The 18,875-nt window shown below is 38.0% G+C and overlaps 1 protein-coding gene across 1 annotated transcript in view; it reads left to right on the plus strand.

Annotated features, from left to right (window-relative positions):
* Positions 1-18,875, plus strand: part of DDC (dopa decarboxylase) — a 70,374-nt gene that overhangs the window by 22,325 nt on the left and 29,174 nt on the right. The window contains exons 3-7 of the mRNA XM_050322378.1: positions 3,756-3,869; positions 4,547-4,666; positions 8,717-8,851; positions 12,577-12,720; positions 18,557-18,623. Coding sequence (XP_050178335.1) covers positions 3,756-3,869; positions 4,547-4,666; positions 8,717-8,851; positions 12,577-12,720; positions 18,557-18,623 — 580 coding nt within the window. The remainder of the gene's footprint in view (positions 1-3,755; positions 3,870-4,546; positions 4,667-8,716; positions 8,852-12,576; positions 12,721-18,556; positions 18,624-18,875) is intronic.

The following is an 18,875-nucleotide window of genomic DNA, read 5'->3' on the forward strand; positions in this document are numbered from 1 at the left end:
ACTCACATGAGCACAGCATCACAAGGTCATAGTACTGTAGTGATTGGATGGTGCCTCTGGGGATCATTTAGTCTACCCCTGCTGCTCAAGGCTGAGTCAGTTAGAGCAGGTTGTTTAGGACTATGTCCAATTGGTCATGGAGTATCTCCAAGGATGAACTCTTCACAATCTGTTGTCCTATTCCAAAGTTGGACCTGTCTCGCAGTAAAAAAGCTCTTGCTTATGCTTAAGTAGAATTTTCTGTATTTCTATTTGTACACATTTCTTGTTGTCACTGGATCCTGCTGAGAAGAATCTGGTTTCACCTTCTTTACACCCTCCCATGAAGTGTGTAAAGAGAGTTAACACATGAACAGGATACGCCCTGAGCTTCCTGCAAGCTGAACAATCCCAGCTGCAATTAGTAATCATCTCCATAGCCTTTCACTGGAATCTATCCAGTATGACCATGTCTTTCTTTCTTGTCCTGGAGAACACAGAACTGGACACAGCATTCCAGGTGTAGCCTCCCCAGTGTCGCATAAAAAAGAAGGATCACCTCTTTTAAGCTGCTGCCAACAGTTTTCCTAATGTGGCCCAGCAATGCTGCTGGCATTGTTTGCTGCAAGGGCACATTGCTGGCTTATGTTCAGCTTGTCCACCAGGACTGCCCCAGTCCATTTCTTCAGAGGTGCTTGCCAGCCAGTCAATCCCTGGCCTGTACCGGTGCAGGGGGTTATTCCTCCCCTGGTATGGGATTTTGCATTTCTCTGTTGAACTTTATGGCCCATTTCTGCAGCCTGTTAACATCCCTTTGAATTGCAGCATGATCATACCATGTATCAAACACTCCTTCCAGTTTTATGCCATCTGCAACACTGCTGAGGGTGCACTCTATCGCATCATCCTGGCCTTTAATGAAGATGTTAAACTGTACTAACCTTTCTTCTTCACAAAGCTTTGCTGCCTAGCCCAAATAACCTTCTTGTCCCATGTTTGGAAATAGCTTAAAGATTCTTTCATCTTCCCTGGGATTGAGGTGAGGCCTGTAGTTTCAAAGATCCTTCTTGAAGATAGGAGTGACATTTTCTTTTTTTTCCAGTCTTCTGGAACATTCCCCAGCTGCTTTAACCTTTCAAGGATATTTGAGAGAGGTCTCAGTGACATCCTTTAGCTGCTGCAGCACTTGTGAGTGCACCCCATTAGGCTCCATGAACTCATGTATGTCTAGTTTATTTAAATATGTCCTAACTTGATCCTCCTCCAAGTAAGGTCTTCCTTGCTCAAGTCTTTGCTCAAGTCTTTTCTCATGCATTTCAGGAGCCTGGGATTCATGACTGGATGATTAAAAGTGTGAAAATAGTGTTCCTTCAGACGAGCAATGATCACTTAATAGTGTGGAAGCAATTATGCAGTATCCATTGCTATCTTTACCCTACAGGAGAACAAGTATTCATGACTAGTGAAACTTCTTTATGGAGACTTATTGTGAAATGTAATGTAGACCTCCAAAGGGCAGTGCACCAAATGATAACGACAATAATGGTGATAAATTCCTGATATTAACACAGGGCCAGAGAGAATAACCAGTGAACTCTGATCTCCACAGCAGGAAGGCAACATGGAAAGGGTCTACCTGTAAAAATATCGATGGGAATCACTTTTCTCTCTCAGATTTGCTTTCTTCTTTTGAAATGTATCTCCTTTTTCAGAGCCACAGATGACTGAGTGTAGTTGTAACTGCAAATATCATTACTGAAGATGCTAATTTTCCTCACATTGGATCCATTAATGTGAGAACTTTCAGCTGAATTATCAATCCTTAGTGTGTGGTAAGGGAAGACTGTTTCTTAGACTATGCAAGCTAGAGAAAGACGTCCTTAGAAGAAATACTGGAAATCATATCTCTGAGAAGCATTAGAGTGGTAATGAAAGTGAACCCAAGACACTTGTGTATCATTATTTATCAGCAGTGGGCTGAAAAACAAGCATCAATTATGCCATGCTCTTTGCAATATTTGACTAAGTGTATCTGTTCCACCATGGTGAAAAAATTGAATTTTACAGCCGCTTCAAGAGAAGGGGGAAGGGGAGACAGGAGGAAGAACCTCAGCTGCACTTGCCCTAGGGCTTTTAGCTTTTTTGCTTTATGTGAGTAGTGCAATTGAAATCTGCTGTGTTTCATCAAATAAATGGCTCCCAGCAAGCAGTCAGTTTAACTTGATTAACCCAAGATGAATGTCACAAGTCTTTCAGATCACAGAGGATTAGAGCTGGGGAGATGAACAGTGGCAGCCCTGCCTTGTTATGGACGTCAGTGAAAGTGTGATGTGGGTTCTATCAGGGACCACTGTTTCTTGCATATCTTATTGTTTTCTTGTGAAGAACCAAGTCCCACCCAATTTTTTTCTGATTTGTAAAGGAAAATGTTTGCCAGAAGTGCTCTAAACTTTGTTACAGCAGAGAAGGAGATCCTGATCAAATATGAGATACGGCTGGAAATGTTAACAGTGACTTGTCATTGGGTGACTGGTTTGACAGGTTTGGACCTAATGATCAGAAAAATGAAATCTTGAACAGACCAGGTACGGGCCTAGTTTATACAGTGAAAAATTGTAACAGATAGGAGCTGTTTTCATATGAAAGAGATAGGGACATCTGAAATTTTATATATGGTATACTACAGCAGGAAAAATGATGCCTGACTCATTGTGTATGCAAGAGTTAAGACAGTTTCCCCTTAGCATGTCCCTTCAGGAAGAGCTGGTTGTTGGTATGAAGAAGGTTAGAAGAGGAAAGAATGCAGAACAGTGCAGTACAGTGGTTCCTGAGTTAGTTCCAGAATCAGAACCCTTATCACAAACTGGGAGAGAGGAGTGTAAAAGGTAAAATTCTTGAGAGATGGGAATGCAGAACAAAACAATGAAACACTGAACTCAGTCAAGAGAGGATGTGTATTCTTACTCTCCTCTGGTTCTAACAGAAGAATTCCAGTATTAAAAAAGAGGAAACAAAGTGGTGTAAGAAAAGGCTAGCCTTCAAAATCTCATCAGCCTCTGGATTTCCAGCCAAGAAAAAAAATCTTATATATGTTCTGCTGAATTACCACTAATCCTCTAGAAGCACTTTTTAGAAAATTTGCCTTTTACCTTGAGTGTGAAAGTTGTTTTTGCCAAACATATCACATTATCATATCACATTCTGTCCAGTGATCATTGCAGTGTGGCCGTACATTTCCTGTTCTTGAATTTGATTAGATTGGAGTTGTGGAGCACTATCGAGTATCTCACAGATCCTTAAAATTGCTTAGATGTTACATTAAGTGCCCGAATGTTAACAAGTAACACCAGAGTGTGGGCAAGAGAGTTCTGTGGACCTCTGCTGCACTGAAGACACTATTGCTAAGGCGGTTTCATGACAGAGATGGAAAAACAAAATACCAGGAAGTCCCTGACAGAGGCCCAAGAACAGTGTCCTGCACAGAAGCTTAGGCTGCCTCAGCCCACGCAATTCTTGTCTTCTAGGCAGACAAGAGAACTCTGATTTTGGAACCGCTGGGAAGCGGGGGTGAGAATTAATTTATTTTTAATTTGAGTAAAAGATAGATAAAAAATTGTGAAAAAACAAGGCAAGTTTTCTAAAAAGTGGGATCTTCTGTTACAGCCAGGTAGTCAAGAACTGTTGGCTTGTCTCAAACTCCAGTCTTCTGATTTTGTGACAATTTGTTTCTACTTCCTGCATTAGTTAAAAGTAACTATTTCCCCCCCTTAATACAGGTGACTCATTGGCACAGTCCGTACTTTTTCGCCTACTTCCCTGCAGCCTCTTCCTTCCCAGCTCTTCTTGCAGATATGTTGTGTGGTGGAATAGGATGTGTGGGCTTCTCTTGGGTAAGTTTACTACAGTGTGTACTGCTATGTGGTAATGGTGCTTCACCTTGCCAAGATTTTAAACATTTCAGTAACATTCTATAATGAAATTATTGATTAATAGCAGTGAAGTCACAGGACTATTTTTACAGGTAAATTTCCTTAACTAATTGTTTTCACACAGACACCCTGAATAACTCCAGGAATAAAAGGTTATTTCGTCTTACAAGTTTTGCCCTTGAAAAATCACCAGCATTTAGAATTAGTGGTAGCAATGCAAACTCCCTGGTAATTCAATAAGTAGTATAACTACTGTCTGTCTTCCAATGTTGTTATTTCTCATTTCATCTGGATTAATGGAAAATTGTGTTAAAAACCTCACATTCATATGAGGTGGACTTTTCTCAAAAGAGGCTGGTATTGGACATTGGAAAAAAAAAAAAAGCAAGATGTAAATCCTAGCTTTGACATTTGATAATTATGGTTCTATGTAAGGCCTATTTTGAATTTTTTTTTTTAATAAGTATTAGAAACAACATGCAAAAATTAGTCTTCAGGTCCCTAATTTGGCTGGTAACATTAGTTATCTAGTCTCTTCCTCTATAGTGAAAAGACAAAGAATTATTCTTGCTCTGGTAGATTTTGTTTCTCTTCATGGTGTAGTGAGGTTTTCCCCTATGTTCTGTTTTTCAACACAGGCTGCAAGTCCAGCTTGCACAGAGCTAGAGACTGTCATGCTGGATTGGCTAGGGAAGATGATTAATTTGCCTCAAGAGTTTTTGGCTGGGAAGGATGGCCAAGGTGGAGGAGTCATTCAGGTAAGAGGGGACCTGAAAAAAGAATACAAATTCATTTTAAGAAATTTATGATTTTGTAAAATCTTTATTCTAAGACATTAATAAAGGGAATACCTTTTTTTCCCTGCCACATGGGTTCCCTTCTAATTTTCAGAAAGATTGATCCTCTGTGAGAAGGTCCACAGGTGGATAGGATCATTCATGAAAGTAATGGTTTTGATTTGAGAGCAGCTGATTTCTGAAACAGTATTTCTCTATGAAGAAGTACTAGTAGTTCAATTTAAAAGCACAGTTGAGGCTTTAAATTAAAATCTGAATAATTTAATTTGTTGATCAACAAATTGAGCTCATCCCATCAATGTGCGACAATGTCTCCTAGCTGAAATTAGAAAAAAAATCTTTTCAAATAGAACTATATCTGAGGAGTTGAGTAGAGCAGCATGAAAAGTGGTTACAAAGGCTTACATGAAGTCCACTTTACACATGTGCAATTATTTACTTCAGTCAGTTTTCAGAAGAGCCTTCCTGTTTTGGTTTGGTTTTTTTTTTAGGAGAAAAAGTGACAGAGATCAAGCAATGGATAACAACTTAGGAGATAACCTTTGCTACATAGAAATAGCGGAATGTTGCAGAAAGTCTATCACTCTTTGTGAAAGATATTATTTTAAGAAGTTTTCCTTATGTAATAAAAAGAAATATTGGAATATTATAATAAAATGAAGAGCTGCTTAAAATTTGAACCTAAGTAGTACTCTCACTAGATAATACCATTTTCAGACTACACTGCATCTCCAAAATAGAACAAAACCCCAAACTTTGACATTGACTGCTTAATGAAACCTACAATGTCTGAACAGATAACGTGAACAACAATGAATATGTCATCAATGGGCATGCAAACTTGCATGCATAATAAAGCTATATTATTTGTTAACCATAGCTCCACTAGCATGTGGTCATTCTGCAAGTGCAACTCTGGTCACAGCTATTAGTCTATCTAAAATAGATCTCTACTGGGAAAAAGACTAAATTTTAAATAAATATTCTGTGCTGCTTTGATAATCTCTGGAGTCTGGACATTGGAGGCCAGGGCACAGTCCATTTTATCCCAAGACAGGCTTCTAATGTACATCTAAATTAGATGCTAGAACCAGAGGTTCTTTCTTTGATCTCAGCTGCAACTGCCTACAGCATATTCCAGTGAATTCTTCCCAACATCTTCCAAGGCAAGAATGAATTTAACCCAACTGCTGTGATTCTCCTAGGTGGAGCTGCACCTACACTGGTGTATTTACAGTATAGTTCTTCACTGATCTGTTTGCCCTGTTAGTATCTTTATTATTACGATTGCTAGGGAGGGGGTTATGTTCAAGAAATCAAGCTTTCGCCATGCATCTTAGCAGCATCTCTTTTGTACCAGTGAAAGCAAGCAATTATACCTGATTGTTATCAGCAGGAAATATTGCCCTTCCAGGCTGACAGTGCTGGATTGCCCATAATTTTCATCAGAAACCAGTCAGTTTCAAAAAATCCAAAGTGGGCTGTGTTCCTGCTTACAATGCAGTCATTTGGGCTGCAGATCTTCTTGTCTTGCTCCTGAAACAATAATGATACAAATAAGAGGCAAAGTGTGAGGCAAAGACAACATGAGTGTGTGAAAGTGCCAGTCATTCTCTTGGTAAATGCCAAGTAATTATTGTGGTATTGGGTAAAACCGAGCCTGCAAAAATTGGCTCTTAATTACATTTGAAAGTCTATGTCAATATGAAGCACTTTGTTGTTGTGTGCAGAATGACACTTCAAAATGGCAAAAGATGAAAGAAAATTTCAGTTCAGAGCTCGGATGGACATGAACATCAGCTCTTGCTGATATTTCTTCCGCCTCTTGAGCCTGCTTGCCATGGCAACCTTTGTTTGCTTGTGGTAAAAGGAAAGGTATTATCATCCTTCATTTAATGTAGAATACAGCATTCAAGAGGGGAAAAACCAGCTTTTAAAAATAAATGAGAAAGCAACTTTTTTCCTGAAGTTTGTATCCTGCTGTTCACTCTAAATAAATTGCTGGAAAGTGAATTTTAAAGAGTTTTTTTTTGCTCAGCAAAGAAAAAGTATTTTAGGATTGAGAGAAAAATATCTTTGGCTAGGCAAGGAACACTGCTGATTTATCTTTCTTGTCAGTTAGCCAGGTAGTTCAAGAACCAAGGGGGCTTTTTCCTCAAAAATATTTAGTGCAAGACTTCAGTGCCAAGTGTATAGAAGAGTCTTGGAAACCAGGTTCTGCAAACACTGTAAGCTTCAGGATAAAAAAGGTGACTCAGTATAAAAAAGGTGATTTATGGAAAGTGAGGCAAGGTGAAAAAGCCTGTGTCTATTGTGAGACATCCAAAAGCATTTCCAAGTTGCTGGATTCAGGTGCCTTTAGGCTATGGCCCAGCTGTATATCAGAAGGCAAGACCCAGCTGGGCAGCAGGCCCTTTCCTTTTCATCCGTGTTTCCCTATAAGGACATTCACACAAGAGCTGTTGTATACATTGACTATGCCCCAGTCTGGATGAACAGCCAGGATATCTTGTAAAACTCCACAGAAAGCTGAGGCTATTCTTCAGCCTAAGTCATTTGCCCACCCAGCCAGGCTGCCACCAGGATAGTGTGTGCCTAAATTTCCAGGTCTCAAATTAATGCCTTAACTGTTGTAACTTCTTACAGCCATTTTCTTTTACATATCTGTGAATATTTTTTTAATATGCATATTCCTTACATGTCCTGGAAATACACTAACAGTATAAACAGTTATTATATTTCAGATATTTTGATTTCTTAGACAGAAAAAGTAGGATGATTTCTCCATGTGTAAAAGACACCTTTGTCTCATAAAAATAGCTCAGCTAATTTGAGTATAGGAGAAAGTCTGAATTCACTGTGATCATTTTCACATATGAAATCTGTCAGATCAGGCCCACCTTCAGGGAAAAAAAAGGACTTCTCAAGTATTTAAACATTTGTTGTAATTAGTAAGTACACACAGGTCTTCAGCAGAGAGAGGATAGAATTTTGGTACAGGACGAAAAACATCACTCCAAAATTAGTTTGTTGACACTGGGGATATTTCAGAGACATACATATTAATATAATCAGCTGTACTCATTGCACTGTTGTGATTCACATGATGATTGATTAACTTTTAAAGTACCTAAAGTCTTGATCTTGCATAAGACACCCCAATACACTGAAATTTATGAACACGTGTTTACAAACTGTTACTTGTGGTTTAAAAGAGCAGTTTAGACCATGTCTCTTCTGCCTATTCTAGATGAAAACCGTAAAAAGAATTTTTGGAAAGTTGTATTCTGTGAAATTTACTGAAAATTGATACAAAAGATTTCCCTTTTGTTGTCACAGAATATCCAAGGCACATTTTAAACTGCGAGTTTTGTGAGTCAAAGTGCAATTTAGAAATAGTGTGTAACTGTTCTTTTCATCTGTGTGTTTGTGAAAAAGAAAACATACCTAACTAATACTTTGAAATGCAGTTAGCTCTAATGAATCAGCATTTTTTGTTTTTCAGTGTTTTTTTCTCTTTTAGACACAATAATTGGTTTATGCAGGGTAATTCTAATGTCAGAGAAGACATATAATTAGGCCTGTTGCTTGATAGAAGTGAGAGCTGACATTCAGATCCTGATGGAACATAAGTGAGCAGAAATTCAGAGTTAGAACAGAAATCAGCAGTTACTCTGCATTGTTACTGGTTAACACCTGATTGGTGCCTGGTTTGAGAGCCTTTTCACATACATATAAGTCGGTGAGTCCAGCTTTCTAGCACTGACTGCAAGGCTGGTGCCTAAGCTGAACAGGCATAGAGATTAAAGAAAACAGGCAGAGGTATCAAGAAGGAGAGAGAGATTAAGCACAGATTCCTCCCTTGCTGTCAGACATATTTTTAAAAGTAGGAAATTGCACAGTGTCTCATCTGCAGTTTCTCTTAACAACTTCACAGATTCATGCAGAAGAAAACATTGCTTTTCTTCTGGAATGTTTTCATTTTGAACCTTGCCTCAATTTGTCTCATAGGGTAGTGCAAGTGAGGCCACCCTGATTTCACTGCTTGCTGCTAGAACAAAAACCATCAGACGGGTGCAGTCAGAAAAGCCTGAGCTAACAGAAGCAGAGATTATGGGCAGGTTGGTGGCTTATGCTTCTGATCAGGTGAGTACCTCTCATTAACATGGAAACATGGCATCTATATTTAACAATTTCAGCCATCTGAATGGGCATGTGAATTAGGTATAAACTCCTTGGATTGGTCACTATTTGGTTTTGCTTGTTTAAATTTTGCTGTACATCATAAGCATATCCCTCAGGGGTCCATACTGGGACCAGTGTTATTTAATATCTTCATTACAGACATAGATGAAGGGATGGAGTGCACTGTCAAGGAGTTTGCAGATGATATTAAGCTGAGTGGTGTGGTTGATAAACTTGAAGGACGGGATGGCACCCAGAGGCACCTGGACAAGCTCAAGCCCATGGGAATCTCATGAGGTTAGGGCAACCCTTAGTATCAATACAGGCTGGGGGACGAAGGGATTGACAGCAGCCCTGCTGAGAAGGACTTGGGGGTGCTGGTGGATGAGGGGCTGGATATGGGCTCGTGATGTGCACCGGCGTAGAAAGCCAATTGTATCCTGAGCTGTATCAAAAGCAATGTGGCCAGCATGTCAAAGGAGGGGATTCTGCACCTCTGGTCTGGTCAGACGCCATCTGGAGCACTGGAGCACATCCAGCTCTGGGATTCCCAACACCAGGGGTCAAGAAGGATGTTGACCTGTTGGAGCAAGTCCAGAGGAGTGTCACCAAGATGATCAGAGGAATGGAGCGCCTCTCATATGAGGAAAGGCTGAGAGAACTGGGGTTGTTCAGCCTGCAGAAGAGAAGGCTCTGGGGTGACCTAATTGCAACTTACCAGTGCCTGAAGGGATACTACAAGAAAGATGGAAAAAGACCATTTACAAGGGCATGTAGTGACAGGACAAAGGGAAATGGTTTCAACTGAAAGAGAGTAGGTCTAGATTGGATATTAGGAAGAAATTCTTTACTGTGAGCGTGGCAATGCACTGGAACAGGTTGCCCAGAGAAGTTGCCCCACCCCTGGAAGTGTCAAAGCCAGGTTGAATGGAAGCTCTGAGCAGCCTGGTCTAGTGGAAGATGTCCCTGCCCATGGCATGGGGATTGGCACTAAGTGATCTTTGAGGTCCCTGCCAACCCAGGCCCTTCTATGAGTCTGTGATAAGGGGGAATCTCATGTATGCTACCATAATGCAAAGAGTAAATATCCAAACGTCAGTGTTACGTAAGTATCACTTCTTTATAAAAAGAGCTCATTTGAAGTAAATAAAGATAATTAAATAAGGTGTTAATTTTAATTACATTAAGTAATTCTAGAGCATCTTTTGTGGCATCCAAACTTGTATGTCCATCTATGCACACATGTGCATACACATGTGCAAACAAACACATATACATCATCTCCCTATATGCATGCATGGGTGCAGGTGCAGGTACACAGACGAATCTAATGCATGAATATAAAGCACATTGGTCACAGCACTTGAAGAAGACCAAAATGTTTTTTGTTTTCCTTTTTAAAGAAGGAAAATTCTAAGATCTCCATCTGTCAATACAACTAAGAAATCTTATAAGGAACCAGAAAATATAATCCTTGATTTCTGACTGTGAGTGGTATTTAGCAGACTGAGTTATGCTAAATGCTCAGCAGGCCAGGACCATGAGAGGTTTTTACTGTCAATGAGAACAAATTGTACTCTTATGAGTTCTGCTGCTGCTACCTTTCTCACACACTAGTACTCCTAAAGGGCCAAGCAATGTTGTTTCTCTTAATAGCTATAACATTTTCTTACCTACATGTCAGTGAGACAGAAAAAACCCTTCCTTAGTACCTAATGTTTCTTTTTAAATAATATCTGATTGTGCAGAATAAAATGGGCAGGTTTCAGCCTTACTTTGATTTACTACTATGTGTATGTTAAAAAGCACTGTAGAAGTTAAAAGTACACTTGCTCTTTGCTGTTGGCAAGAGTGACTACACTTGCATGGTGAGAAGATTCAAGACAAGAAAATATGAGGAAAGATAACTGCTTTCAAGAGGCACAAAAGATATTTGTCCTTTTTTTTTGCCTGAGACCCTAAGGTCAGTATTGCGCAGACCACCAGTCCCAGAGCTCTGACTGACCCAATGATGCACAAAGGCTTTTACTTGTTTTGATTTTCTGTCCCATGTAAGTGGCTGACCTGAAATGAGGACTGACAGGCCTTCCTGCCTACTGAAGGTCAGAGGATCTTATGTTTACAGAAGGATTTGCCTTAAGATACTGTTGACCTTTCAAAGCAGATTGTTGCAGAGCTCACCGTCCCTTCTGCATTAAGAACAGACCTGTATGACTCACAGGCAATAATCCACAAAAGAAAGTTAAATGTAAGCCATTCTGTGGGAGTGAAAACCATTCACTGATGGAGCCCAACAATGCAAGAACGCATTTGGAAGAGAATATTGCTACACTTTTTAAGTCTTGACGAAGCAATTTAGAGGTTCTGACTGGCTAAAACCCTCATTGTATTATTATAGTTTGCTTATTTGCAATTCTTGTATAAAAAAGCTATAAAACTTATTTTTCTATTGTATACTTGAATGAAGTATGGTATTGCTATGCCACACATTGTTTCCACTTTAAAAGTTATATTTCAAGTTTAAGCTTCCAGATTTTCTCAAGTTGGTACCTAATTAGTTTACCAAAGCATTTTGACAAGAGGCACTTCTGAGATACAAATTAATGATACAGCTGCCTTTAAAACATGTAATTCCAGGGATATGTGAAGTTGAAGGGCAAAAGCTTTATCTTCATCTAGTCTAGTTCAACTGAAGTTTTGGATTATTATTTTTGTGATTATATATTAAATTAAAATAGAACTGATAAGCACTCTTGTAGGTACTGGCAAGAATTAGCAAGGTAAGATGGAGATGTGAATAAGAATAGCCATGATATGAAAATGTGAGGAGTTTTTCTCTTTCAAATTAATGATGATTAATGAAACCGTAGAAGGTGGAAGGTAAAATAGGTTTTTCTGTTGTTTTAGTCATTCTGTAAATGAGAGTATTTTGTGGCTAAATGTATCTTTCGTTGTCAAAAGAGTTATTCTAGTTATTCTATTGTACTTCATAATTTTACAAGAATTTCTTAGTGATATATTTGTTTTTATTTACTGACATGTGCTTTATGCTCTAAAAAATATTATTTCCAGAGAATTCAAATGAAATGGGTTGTAAATAAAATAAAATAACATATTGGGAGTGGTCCTTACTTGCCTAACAAAATGAATGAATGATTGAACCACAGTTTAGTCAGTACATAATCTAAAAAAAAGGTAATGTAAGAAAGTATCTTGGTTTATACCATACCATGATGTGTACTATTTTAGAGGTCAGCAAAGCTGTACACCATAAAAATATGCTAGTGAACAGCTCCATCATTCTCAGGCAAGCTGATTATCTGCACATCTTTTGGCTGATTTAGAGCCAAATCCTCAAGCTCTACATCAATCCTACCATGTTAATTAAAGATCTCACAAAGGTTAGTTGAACTCTTGTCTGAATTGTGTCATGGCAATGGTCTCAAGGATATTTCAGGATTTCTATCAGTTAATTGTGTGTGTAGGTATATATATTTATGTGTGTCCATCTGTCTGTCTACCTATATGAAAGAGAGAGAGGTATGTATCTGTCACTTACCATCAATAGTCCCAGAATCTCAAGTATTGCTCTACTTGAAAGAAATTATTTTTTTTCTTTTTAAATTCAAATGAACTCACATTCCAATAAAAGGTGTCAGTCTTAAAACTTCCCCATTTCCTTGTAGGCTCATTCATCTGTGGAAAGGGCTGCATTAATTGGTGCTGTGAAGATTAAAAGTGTTCCTTCAGATGATACATTTAGTGTTTGTGGTTCAACCCTGAAGAAGGTTCTGGATGAAGACAAAGCTGCTGGTCTTATACCGTTCTTTGTGAGTACTGGATTTTAATTAATCAGTGGATTTTTTGCTTCTGATAAGCTACTTCTGACAAGAGTAGATGATCTAATCCCTAACAGAGGCATTGATAGGCAGCTGAGATTTGTAGTTGCATGTAGTTCTGCAGTGTTATAATCTCCTAACCCTTAAACTCTGAACTGTTTACCCTTATTTTTCAGTTTCTAACTTACTTAAACATAAAACAAGCTTAAAGGAAATAAATTAAATTATGCTCCCTCAAGCTTAAGTATTTTCAAGAAACAAAAGTTTCCCCTCCTCAGTACTTTAGCAAAGAGATGAACCTCCATAATATACCTCAAATAAATATCATCAATATCAGGCATTGTCAGTTGGGTATTTGTGAGTACATAACTAATCTCTAACAGGTGAATGTGGCTGTGGAAACTTCAGGTGTCATCATTTCTTGTTATCTGTCTTGCTATCTTGTTTCTTTTCCATAGATTCCTGCTTTTACAACAGTCTAGCAAAAGCTCTGAATTTTTGACGTAGAATAGTGTTAGATTAGATAAAATTCTAAAGTTCTGTTGTACTATAAGTACCCGATCAAAAGAATATTTTCTTATTTCTCACATCTACTCCTCCTACCAGTTCAGAGCACCATCTTATTATTTCAAGTTAAAATGAATTTATCCCATGAAGCAAGTAACTTGTGTTGCAGTTTTGTACATCACCAAGAAAATTTTTTCTTGTTTCCAAGCATTATGCCTCTGCAAAACGTGATATTGACCATGGGCTGTATAGATATATTAATGGGTATAATATGCTACAAGGAATATGTTTTTACTGGCCTCCACTGGAGAAAAACTGAACAAAAAAAAAAAGCCACCGACAACTAATTTGGAAACTGAGAACTTCAGAAACTGATTTTTTAAGAGATTAAAAAATGTGTCACAACATTTTCAGAAAAGTCATGTCTGACAACTTTTTTCATTTTCATGTGGTAACATTTTGAAAAGGGCTAATGTGAACTTCAATTTTTATTAACTGTTTTTAGAAGAATTAGCAGATTAAGCTTTCTTATACTCATGGATAAGTGCCAAATGGGACAAAGAAGCTTAAATTTCACCAAGCTCTTTTGAAAATATAATCTTTTTACTAATCTTGTTATTGACCTTTAGAGTCTGGTTTTTTTAATGTAGTATAAGGATAACTAGAGTGAAAAGTGGTTTTATATGTGCAGAATGATGCTAATTTTCAGGCTGCCTGGAACTAGCGAGTCCTTGGAATGACCGCAAGCAGATCCTATCATTTGCTTTCCAGTATAATAAGACGATGACTGAGAAACAAAGCATCTCTAGGGCTTCCAAAATGAACTTTTTTCTGTGGGCTGCACCTGCTGAGGGGGAGAACATGCCACAAGCCATGTTTCATTTCTCTATGATCCCAGCTCATAATACCTTACACAGGGTCCTACTTTTATATCTTACTGTTAATTTTAAACAATTACAAGTACAGCACTATATCATGTCTTTATGCACTAACCGCAAAGTTAATGTGTTTTTTCCTCAACTTTTGTCCATTAACAAAAAAAAAAATGCAACTTGCTCTTCATAAATATTCATTCCTTATTAATTTTTCTATGTGTAATGAGGAAATAAACAAATCTGGTTTATGTATCCAGTGACATCTTTACAACGGGTGATTAAATTGTTATTTTTCTTCCTCTGTTTGGTTTGCTGTGCAAAACAGGCTTTCAGAGACAGCAGAGGCTCCATCTGAGTTAATATGGCCTGTACCAGGTCTTCCACTTATTTGTATGCAATAAAACATGTCAGCTTAGATTAAACTAGATCTCATTATCCTTATGGTTGGCTTCTTAACTCAAAAGGTGTGCTAATTCTCTGCCGTGCTGAGCAGCAGTCCATGGACTGTATTAGTGCTCCCTTTTCTGGCTTGAGGATTTCAAAAGTGTTTCCATTTCTTTTGTTCTTGAGTAATTTGGTGCTATTTTATTTTGTTCTGACAACAAAGATATGCACATTACCAAGGAAACACCTTATGCCACTTGATTCCTTGTCTCCCTGTATTCACTGATCCTTCCTTAAGGGGAGTGATTCAACATCAAAGCAACAAGTTTGACGGAAGAAATTCTGCCTGAAGAGACTTGTGACAGCAGAGAGATCATTCCTAATGAAGACGTCTTGTTTGCATCCGAGCTGTTTCAGTCTCCCTTATCAGCAAGAAGTTTTGTAAAGGATTAAAAAGAAAATGCAACTAAATTACAATGCCTTATAGGCATGATTCTCCTCTTATACTTAACGAATAAATGAGGAGTCATTATACAGAACTTGATAGAAATGCTTTCCCTGTAGAGGTGAGTTGAGAATCAGGGCGAGGCTTCCTTGATGTGAAAGAGGTTCTGCCATTACAGCAATATGGTAATTATAGGTTTGCTTTTCACATACATAGGATTTTGCAATCAGCCTTTTTTTTGGGAGGGGCATTGTCTTTAAAAGGTGTCTTTGCATTCCTACCTACCATCAATATCTTTTAGCATTAGTGATGTGTATATCTTTCTGTTCAGTGAAGGTTGTTGCCAATGGGATATGCAGATCTCTACTTTTAATTTTTTTATTTCTAAATTTGGACATGTGTTAATTTGTCCATTTCAAAATACTTTTGCAGAAATTGAAACGGGTATTTTCATATAGTAAAGCAAGCAGACTGTGCAAACAAAGCACTTAACTGTGTCAGGTGTTGAGGCACTAAAGTTGCCACAATTTACCAAGGAGCAATTTTCCAGTGCGGATGATACGCAGCCCTTCATCTGGCCACCATTAAAGGGAGATATTTAAAGCATATGCTGAAGTCATGTCCATTTCATTAATTATAAACACACACTGGTAGCTAAGCACATGATAAATGCCTTTCTCAGCTGGGCCCTATGGTCCCAGCTTGAGATAGGCTTCTGTGTTTGCTGAATGTTGACTGGGATGCTCAAATTTGGAGACCCCTAAGTTAAGCACTTCCGAATTCAGATGTAGTGTCCATTGCATTCAAGCCCAGTTCACTTGAATGTGTGTAAGTGGCCTGTGAGCTTTATGCTGTCTTTCATAAACCAACACTGATAGATTGCAGCTGGCAAATATATAATAAAATACTCTTCAACAGCCTTATCCAGCAAAAAGTTGCTATGACATGGTTGCCTTGCTACCCAGCATGAAATCTTTCTGATTCTAGCTGAAATGACTCTTCTGAATGATGATCTGCAGGATATTAAGAAACAGGCTGTTTATACCCAGACTCACTTGGGAAACAATAAATCAGAATCAGACTGACAGAGGAGCCATCTTTTCAGTAGAAGTCAACACTTAGATCCTGACCACAGATTTCCATTTGGAAGAAGCATTCTGGAGACATGTACAGATGCCTAGGGTGATGTTTCTTAACCCACAGTTTATGACTGATCGCTGTTTTGTAAAATACTGAATGGTGGTTTAGAGAACTGTTGCAGTTTTCTTCAGACCACAGGCATTCTCATAAGTGCAAGCTGGCAAAGAACTGAATAGGAGAAAATAAAAACAATAAGGGAACACTGAAAATCCTGCCTCATTTTAGTTAGTCGCAAATGAAAAGCTTTGTCGTGAAACCATGCAAAATGTGTCCGTGTCTTTTGCAAAAGCTATAGGAGGTCTTCCAGTTGAAAAGAATGAGTAATTGCTCTCAGGCATCATAAATGTTCATGCATGTTTCCTGATATAGCTCTTCATTTCAGGAAACTAATACATGAGATGACTGATGCGAACTTTTTAGCTGTTTTGTATTCACAGCCAGGGCTGAGTCAAATTTGAAGTGCACAACCTGAAAAGGATAAGGCCTGTAGGCTATACTGAGCCATCAGTCCCATTTCTGTGATGCAGCCTGTCCCCTGCCCTTTGCACAAATGTGATTTTTCTGGTGTTACACAGGCTACAAATTGAGTTAGATTCATTCTGTAGTACTGAGGCAGGGTAATGAGAGTCCTGACAAGAGCAGGTGCTGTCACTTTAAAGTGGTTTCTGAGAATTAAGGCAAGTAGCTTTGAGGCTTAGGTACCTGCAGAGAGGAAAACAAAATTATTTTAGAAACTGAGGTATACTTTACAGAATAAGCCATTATTTAAACAACTAAGAATATTTTTGAACTCATATAATCTCTCATTGAAAAAACCTACTCTTTATCCTGATTAGAAGGAGAGTACCTTAACTGCAGTACAACACTTGCAGAGAAGTCGTAAATGTATCTCAAAGCATTTTAATTTTTTTGTTCTTCTCATGTGACTCAGGAATATAGGAAGACCCAGTACAGATAAAGATTAGATTATTTTGAGGAAAAAATATGTTAGCACACAATTTTACCAACTATATGTAGAATGTGCTTCTCATTTTCAGAACTGTATTTGTTTCAGACTCAGGTTCTTAATAGCTTGATAAAGAAAAAATACTGTATTGTCCCTTTATTACTTTAATAATTACTGTTTGCAAGTTTTGCTATGACAGTATGTTTGTTTCTGGAAAGGTCTAGTGGGTGGACAAGTACCATAGAGGTTTTTCCTTTTTTTCCTTATTGTTCTCATCATGAATTCACTGAGGGACACGTGCACACGTACACACAGAAAAATGTGGCTAGTTGCTGATACATAGGGGAAAACCGTAAAAGCAAAAGGTAGTGCACTGATAGTGTACTTGGCAGAAAAAGTAACTAGAAATAATAAAACTAAAAAAAAAGAAAAATTCTGGATTTGGCATTTTCATAGTCATCTCCTGGCTGTACTGTAGTCTGTGTGTGACCTTGGATAAATTATCTAGTGCTTTTGTACTTCAGTACTCTGACTAAAACCCAGCATACTTTATCTGTCTATTTAAGCTGTAAAGTGTCTTTTGTTATTTAAAAATCCAGTACAAGACAAAAAATAGATCCAGCCTTTGTAAGTGTTTTCAGAAATGGGACGGGGTGTTTAAAACGTAAATGTATCAATGAAAAATAAAATAATGTCAGTTTAAATGTATTTGGGATTTGGGATTTTTTTGTTAAAATTCTACCTGCATATTCCCAGCAAATTAGGATAGCTCATTTTCACCTAGTTATATTCTCTTTCTATTGTGAAACTTGAGCATTTGTTACCTCTGCTTTTGATCCACTGGTCACACAGAAGAGGACATTAAATGAGACATTAAAAGAATGAAGGGAGTATAGTTTCAGTATTTTAGGATGAATTTCTGAGAAGTTTACCTGGGAAAAAATCTTGCCAGTCTAAGAGTAAACATATGCTACTAGGGAACAGCTTCCAGGCTGAGCATTGAGCATAAATCAGTTACAAATCTCTGTTGCAGAGCTCTAATCAAGGCAGCAGCATTTGATGACCTATTCTGCCAATGAGAATTCCAGCACCTCAGAGATGGTCAAGTTCAGAACTTGCTTATATACCATGAACTGCAAATTATTTTGATGGCAATTGCATTTGTGAGGTTACTATTTGGCCACATGATAAGCATAGGGAACACATAGAAATTATATAAATTATAGAAATAGCATAATACTGTGAATATATTGCAGTAATTATCAATCAATTTTATATTAACATTTGATTTTATGCATCTGTTTCAATGGACTCTTATGGGAGCTTTGGAAAAAAAACCACCCACATTCTCAAAAGTTCCACTAAGGATTGGCAATGACTAACATCAGTTTATTTTGCCCTAAACCACAATAGCCCTATATCATTTATCATTTACCATTTACTCTTTTTGTTTATTATTGGCTTTGCAGACAGTTTTTTAAATTTGGTAATTTTCTGTGCTGTAACACTTTTTTTTTTTTGGTTCTGCAGTTCTGTGCAACTCTTGGAACCACACCTTGCTGCTCCTTTGACAAACTGTTAGAACTGGGTCCTATTTGTAAGTCTTCGCTGCTTCTTTCTAAAATTGCAGATATCAGTTTAAGCCACGCTGAGTCATTTCCAGGGCGTTGTGCAGTGCCAGTGTTCCAATTCAATAAAGTTACTCAGAGATGAGACCTTCAATTACAGTTTTATTTCTAACATTAGTCAAGCAGCAAATGTGCATCCTCAAACTCTTAAAAAGTAGAGAGGACATTGCCTCAAGGGTTTTTTTCGGGGCGGGGGGGTCATATTTTGGAACACTGTCAGT

The sequence above is a fragment of the Myiozetetes cayanensis genome, unplaced genomic scaffold, assembly GCF_022539395.1.
Source record: "Myiozetetes cayanensis isolate MyiCay16 unplaced genomic scaffold, myiCay2020 scf1, whole genome shotgun sequence".
NCBI lineage: Eukaryota > Metazoa > Chordata > Aves > Passeriformes > Tyrannidae > Myiozetetes > Myiozetetes cayanensis.